General features: G+C 32.0%; 1 protein-coding gene across 2 annotated transcripts in view; it reads left to right on the top strand.

Moving 5' to 3' along the window:
- The first annotated feature begins 6,777 nt into the window (after positions 1–6,777).
- The window catches only part of LOC18028211 (ubiquitin-like-specific protease ESD4), a 3,368-nt gene continuing 2,147 nt past the window's right edge, over positions 6,778–7,998 (top strand). For both annotated transcript variants that reach the window (XM_006414367.2, XM_024148746.1), the window contains exons 1-2: positions 6,778–7,648; positions 7,938–7,998. The exon at positions 7,938–7,998 ends at the window's right edge or, in 1 of these variants, runs on beyond it. In XM_006414367.2, the coding sequence (XP_006414430.2) occupies positions 6,857–7,648; positions 7,938–7,998 (853 nt within the window). In that variant the 5' untranslated portion in view covers positions 6,778–6,856. The remainder of the gene's footprint in view (positions 7,649–7,937) is intronic.

Raw genomic sequence — 7,998 nt, 5'->3', positions numbered from 1 at the left:
GATAAAGATGATTGATCAAATTGTATTACTGAGTTTTTACCCCAAGAAAAAAAGTATTACTGAGTTTTTGGAAGGTGTGAAGGAGCGCTCTATCTCTTTTGGAAGAGGAGAGCCATGGCTACATGCTCGGCTTGGAAGCCAAACCCAAACCAGATTGGTGGTGACTGAGTGGAATGAAGAAGAGGACAACACACACATCTGTCTCTGTAAATTTTGAGGATGTGTAATGCTGTTTTAAGTTGTAACACAACCTACGTAATAACATAGCAAAAATATCATCAATATTCAAAATATTCTATTTGTGTTGAATCATCCCGTATTTTAGGGTTCCAGGTTTAGGGTTTCCAGGGTCATCTGATGGGTTTGTAACCACGTAGACCGGCCCAAACCCTACCGCGCAATGGGCTAGAGCTTGAGGGTTAGACGCCCAATTAGGGTTTCTTCGCCAGCAAGAATCTATTGGATTTAGTGATGCCGTAGGGAGGGTGTAACCATTGCTGTAAGCAGCCTCTACATGAGGAGTAGGGAAAGCTGCAAAGAGAAGTGAATATGTAAACACAATATCAGCCATTTTCTTGAAGATTATGTGATGCTTGAACTGAAACTATGTGTGTCAAATATCTATTCACGAGTCACGACATAGACGTGAGCTATATTATATCGTACGTATCAGTATTTATATAATAAGATATATATATATATATATATAAATGTGTGTGTGAAAGATGAGAAGCCGTGCGATACACGGATGGCGATGAGTGTTTCATAATACGCTAGACTTAATTACCCTTAGTCGGGCGACGAAAATATATAACACGAGTTAAAATATATTTCAGACATACGTAACAGTATTTTGTCACAATAACTATAATATAAATAAAAGAATTGTCCAAAGTATTTGATACATTTAGATGAGATTAAGATTAACAAAACAAATTTTTTCCTATTGCGTCACTCTTTATGCATTTTTCTTATTGCGTCATACTTTAAGCGTTTTCGATTTGTCGCACCTCGACTTTCGATAGAGGAGGCCCTAAGCATTATATAAACTAGTTTTCAAAAGCGAATGTGTAACTACTTTGATTTATCAATTGTGTTTGCTTAATAGTATATAGCGCTTCCTTCTGGTTCTAGAAAACCTCCTAACGACCTAAAGTAATTTAATTCAGAAACGAATACCAAACGCTTAGATGGTGATTAGAAAAGGGAAGTTAGATATCACAATCACAAATAAAGTAATTCCACCGAATAACTAGAAATCTTATACGGTAAAAGTGAAGCTTCTTGATGGCTCCTGTGGCTGGCCTGAATTTGATTCTCTGAGTAACAAGAACAAAAAAAAATGCTAAATTATTCTATTTAGATTCATATATAACTCTAATTTACTCATTCAGTTAAAAACAAAAGACTTTGATTTGTCGGAACTATGTTCTTTGGAGCCTTTCTTCTTCTCGATTTCCTACCAATTTGCTTCGTACCAACTAGGTTCTTTTTCTAGTAATTGATCCTGGTAGGACTCTGAACCGATGTCAGAGCGATACTGACACAGAGAATCTGGAAGGATAATATCGAGGAAGATAAAGAACCGCGTAAAAAATATCGGATATAGAAAATCAATTTTAGTTTGGATTTTTGATCTCCTAAGAACATCTCCAAGAAATGTTTAATAAATTTTGAATTATAAATTTTATGCATTCCAAGGGTATTTCAAAACTTCTTTCCATTTAGTCCCTACAATTATATATCTGTTTAGGTAAATTTTAATTGGTTTATATGTGGACAATTTTACGAAATGATGGAAAAAACATAAGTTTGATCAATGATTTTTTGTTAATAACCGCTCAGAATTACAATAAATTAATATCAAAAACATTTTGAAGATGACTTCATAGGTCGTAGGTTGTTGTTTGAAGATCATTGGTCGTTGATCGTTTATGTCGGTTGATTATCTTAGTTGAGTTGATGTATCGTCTCTAGGACGTTGTAGTATATGAATTCTCAAACTTTCAAGCTGTTTTTTGATGGTTGGCAGTGGATCTAGCTCTAGGATAAATCCAGCCGCTTGTAAGTATCAAGATAAAAACGGTTTTTAAGTCATATATAGTATCTATGGAAGTTCAAAACTATTTTTAATCGATATCTCATATGATTATTTAGTAAGCTAGATAGAATGAAGAGTAAAATTAAATTTAACTTGACCAGATAAAATAATCCATTAGCAAAAACATAGAACATAGTGAAACTTTTCTTGTAACTAGCTATTTCTTTGTTCCATTGACATTTCACCAATATGAGGGGTACATAACAACATTTGAGATATTATGGAGTTTTCCATTGGTTCCATACTTCCATAACTGAAGATAGGATCCAATATTTAGTGGACTCATAGTCATTCACTTTGCTTTTAATTACCAGCATTTACCATATGACCAAATTAATAAATTAATAGTATCTTTCATTAGTAGTAACCTCACAGAAATCACCTAAGTGGTTTAATACTTTCAGAAGAAGTACATAATAATATTGATACATGTATATGATCTTACATGCCGACAAAAAAAGTATATGTTCTCACATGTTTATTTTTATAACATTTTTACGATGAAAACCATATATAATTAATATAAATAATTGAGCCTATAATAAGTTATGATTATCAACAATCTTTCCCAATGGTCGCTTTAAAGCATCAATTACTTTAGATTTGGATTTATTCAATCATATAATAAAGCTTTCTCGCTTGCTCTCCTTAATTTTTTTGTTTGTACAATAGCAATTATGTTTACATTTTCCATCAAATCCATATATTTCATCTGCCCAAAAAAATACTTAACATTATCACCATAAGATAAAAGCTAAAAAAGAGGTATGTTTAATGAGTACAAAATGAGAAATTTTAATATATACCATTATACAATCAAATATAATAAGGTAAGTGTTTATGACGATCAACGGTTGCTATTTTACACCTGTAATGTCGAGGTTAATATTTTTTCAATATCTATGCTTGGATGAATAATCTTATAACCAAAAAGAAAACAAAAAATCATTAATAAAATGCAAAAGAAAACTAGAAGAAGTACAAAAGGAACATACAAATTTTGCACAAAAATTGCTCCATGTCACATGTCATGAGCATCTAAGACTTAGACACTTATTGTGAGGACATGCGAAAGCTTCGAACTTAGGGAGGACAACCAGAATTAATTGCAGCAGCTCGTTTATTCCAAAAAAGACATATATGTATTCGCGGTAAGTGATAAGTATCAGATGAGATGAGACTATTATAATTGTATATATAGAAACCAGAGAAATAAGAGTTATTTTAGCAATCTTGTAGCAAAAAAAAATCTCATTATCAATCTTTGCTATACTACGTAACGTTTTGGTTTCCTCTTTGCATGTAAGACATGATTACCAAAGATTATCTAAAAATTAGAATGTACTTCAAAAAAAGATTATCTAAAATCAACTCTACATGACTCAAGAAATTCAAAGACAATGAAACCACACCTTCTTGGCTGGGACAAGTAGGTTGTTGTGCATCGGATGCACAAATGTGTAACAGAATCAGTATGAATATGAACTCCATTGATCTTCCTTATTCATACTTCTGGTTTGGTGTCTGAAGTATTTTTTATGTATAGCTAATGAAGTAATGATCACAGCTTACGTAGTCTACTCAAGAGTCAAGAGTAATGGTCGGCCTATGAAGTTGTGATCATTAAAACGATCTGTGAAGCTTATGTATATAGCTAATGAAGTAATGATTCATATGTATGACGAATTTTCTATTTTTGGAACTTATACTTATACATAATAAATTATTAATATTTTATTTTATTTTAAAACGGTTACGTCTAAAATATTAAGGTTTTAACTGAGTGGTTAACCATCAGTTTTATATTACGTCAATTAAACGGTTATGATTAATAATTTTATCAACCATAACTAATATATTTTTACGATTAAATGTTACGATTTTTAACAGTTTTATACGGTTATGGTGATCATAGCTACGATCATTTCGTTTACAGTTTGATTTTAGTCATGAGTTTGAATGGTATTCTATTGTTCAGTTTGATTTACATCACTTTCTCATTGCAGAATATATATATATATATATGTATATATTTTCTCTTGAACATAAAATTCATTTTTCCTTCATATGTTTCCTTTTTCTATTATATTGTAAATAATCTTTTATATGTCGAATAAAAGACTTTTAAATATATGAAAATATTGAATCCTCCATCCATAGATTTCAGTTTTCCGTTTTTATGAAATCACCATATCAGATGAGATGAGCCCATTAAAATCGTATCTATAGAAACTAGAGAAAAAAGAGTTATTTTAGCAATCTCGTAGCAAAAAGAAAAACATGTTTGATAAAAGGATCACAAAATATGTCGTTGTCAATCTTTCATATATTACGTATCGTGTAACTTGTAAAATAGTGGAATTGCGTTTTTAAACACAATTCCACAGGTTTTTTGTCAATCAACAAAAATCCGTGAAATGAAAAAATACTCATAAAAATGCAGTCTGCGTTTTTGCTTAAAGAAAATACAAAGGAAAGTCATTTCGTAGAAAAACGATTTATAAGTAGCTTAATCTATTCCGCAATATTTTTTCTACCATTCCGCAAGATTACCAATCAAAGCCTTGGTTTCCCTCTTTGCATGTAAGCCATATTCGTAATATATAGTTTTGGGATTTTGTTCTCTAAACTCCATTTTCATCTTAAGACGTTCATTTATATTGTTTTTTTGGGACCCTTTTATTTTTTAGTGACAACGTGGAGGGTTTCGAGTTGAAGAAGATAAATCTTAATCTTAATATACATATGTGTTCCATGATCAACTTGCCAAAATGAAAAGAAAAAAAATGCTTTGCACCGAAAAAAACAAAAAAAACTTGCAAAAATGATAATGGCTCCTCAATAGTCAAATGTTATTGCTGCATTGGAAAAGAAAAGTTCTGTTTGGCGGATATAGAATTCTGTTTTGACTATTAATTGCGCGGAACGTAATCATTCACAGAAAAGATTCTGAGACCAAATTATCTATTTGATTTAGGACCACTTATTTTGTTTTTGTTCTCTGCTTTATAAGAAGATCTTGATATCTTTGGGTCATCAAATCTACTGTGTGTGTGTTTTTCTTCTTTACCTTACTTTCAAGTTTCAAGCTGTATACAAGAAATTCCAAGAACGTTTTTGTATCTTTTTATTTGCTTTCCTTTTAAGAAAGAACTATAATCGGTGAATCGCGTATATGAGTTTAGTATTAACTTTTGAAAGTCTCTTTGAGATGGACTAGCTAGGACTACTCAAAAGGCATCTCTAATTTGCAGCCACACGACTAAGTACGGGAAGGATTTCGATATTTTCCAATATTTTGGAAGTCTATGAATCGACATGTAAATAATTATAATCTTATAAAAAACGGAAACATATGCATTATTTATGCGGGAAAGAAAGGAACTCTGTATATATAATAAGAACAAAGGAAAATACTAATTAGAGAGACAAAAAAAAAATGTGTTTGGTGAAAGCCTCCTCTTAACCAAGACTCGACATATATCACACGGCCGGTTTAAGAGCCACGTGCCGGCATCGGAGAGGTTAGCTTTGGATGTCATGCTTTCTTTCTTGGTTTTGTTGGGGCTTAATCTAATTTAGTCAATAGCTCATGTTTCGTCTTGATGTCACGGTCGGATCAAAATATACATCAAATTAAATACTGTTTAATCAGTCTCTCTTCATAGGCAAAATATAGTAGAACCTCTATAAATTAATACTCGATAAATTAATAATTACTATAAATTAATAAATTTTGCTGGTCCCAAATTGGGCCAATATAAAAATCTATCAAATTCGATAAGATAATAAGATAATAAAGTTTTTTGAAACCCCTATGTAAATATATGGTCCCAACAAAAACATAAATTAATAATTATATAAATTTTTGTAAATATGTGTAAATATAATATTCTAAAATATGATTAATGTGTTTGCTTTTAGTTAAGGTTAAAATCTCATTAGATCTTATTTCTCTAATTATTATATCAGTAGCTTTTATTGGTGTTTTATGATATACATTCAAATTTTTGGATGATTTGTTGATGTGATGATTAATTTTCTTACCTGTAAATGTTTTTAAATATATTGTAGTGTTATCTTCAATTTTAACATCAATAATACATATAGTAACTATAGTTTTTTTTTTATAAATTTTAAACTTATGAATATGTATATTTTTACATGGATAATCCAATATGGTATTAAAAACTATTTTACTATGATAGTTATGATTGTTAATCATAATTTATATTACAAAATTTGTTAAAATTTTAAAATATAACATTATTCTAAAGATTTTTTTTAAATTATAAGTTGAAAGCCAATTTTTTCTATAAATTAATATCACGATAAATTAATAAAATATCATAGTTCCAACATTATTAATTTATAGAGATTTTACAGTATATCATCAATGATTTTTCTTTCATGGTCTCCGAAACTTTGGTGTTGTCTATCACTCTTTGAGCCACTAGACTATTTCTCCATATCTAATGTAAAATTACATTACGGTAACAAAAAAAAAAAATCCCGACACTAATCCTAAATTAATCCCGTTTAATCTCTAATCTGTGAATTAGGTCCTAGACTAGACTCAAATGTCCGAGTAACACGAAATTAAGGACAAATTAGACAAAACCCAAATACAAAAGGAAACACAAATCTTTCGTTCGTCTCTTCCCTCTGAGTTTTTTTTTTTTTTTTTTTTTGGAAGAACCCTAATTTTCATGGTTTCTCCTTTCCGTTGATTTCTCCCCAATCTATATTCCTCTAATGGGTGCCGTAGTGATCAATCGAAAGCGCAGCGAAGAATCCTTAAACTTGAGCCACCAATCAAACGGCCCGAATCTCCGACATTCACCGTATTTCCAAGCTTCGAAGAAACGAAGATTCTCCTTTGGAATCATGTCTGACGATTCCGGTAAGCCATCTTCGTCTTCAAACCCAACAATCTCGAGGATTTCTAGGTACCCTGATGCTAAAGCTCCTCTTAGACGAGAAATTCACGCCCCTAGCAGAGCAAATCTCAGATACGGATCAGCCAAAGCTAAGCCTAACGATTATTGCGACAAGGACGAGATTACTCCGGGGAATTTTTTCCTTCGCAGGTATGATAATGCCAAGAGAACAGCTTTGGGTACTTTGAGATTCTTTAAGAAAGATAAAGAGTTGATTGATTTGGTCGATGAGCCTGAGAAGGAAGCGGTTTCTGATGATTCAAGCGTTGAACTAGTTGAAGTTGTCGATAGCGATGAGGAGAAATTGGTAGAGGAGGAGGAGGAGAAGATGAATCTCAAGCCTTCTACTTCTTCTTCTGATGTTAGAAATGGGAACAACGCCTTAAGAGTTGATGACACTAGTACGATGATGGATTCGTTGTCTTTAGGTAGAGAAATGACTACAGATGATGCTTCGAGCCTCGAAGCCTATAAAAAGCTTCTGCAAAGTGCTGAGAGGCGGAATCCGAAGTTGGAAGCTTTGAGTTTTGAGATTCTCTTGAATGAGAACCGGTTGTCGCATCTGCGCCAGTCTCGCCCAAAGCCTGTGGAAAAAAAACATGTTGAGGTGATTCGATTTATTCTTTTCTTACTCGATTTGGAAGTAATTTATGTTGCTGCTCAATCTTGGACTGATTCTCTATAATGCATATGATATTATTGCCTACTGTTGTATAGTATAGACTGGAAGTAGTACATTTGGTTCTTTCTTTGAGAAGAACTTTTTCATCTCAATGCCCATTAAGCTGCAATTATTGCTAATAGCTTCACCTTCCGTGTTATACGAAGATTACTCATGCTTTTACTGATGTTAACATTTTCTGTTGTTTGTTTGTTGTGGTATTGATCTATTGAAGAAGGTGCCTCATGAACCTTTTATACCTCTCACAGAGGAGGAAGAGGCAGAAGTCTACCGTG

The sequence above is a fragment of the Eutrema salsugineum genome, unplaced genomic scaffold (genome assembly GCF_000478725.1).
Source record: "Eutrema salsugineum unplaced genomic scaffold, Eutsalg1_0 scaffold_1, whole genome shotgun sequence".
NCBI lineage: Eukaryota > Viridiplantae > Streptophyta > Magnoliopsida > Brassicales > Brassicaceae > Eutrema > Eutrema salsugineum.
This window is presented reverse-complemented; position numbering and strand designations above follow the sequence as displayed.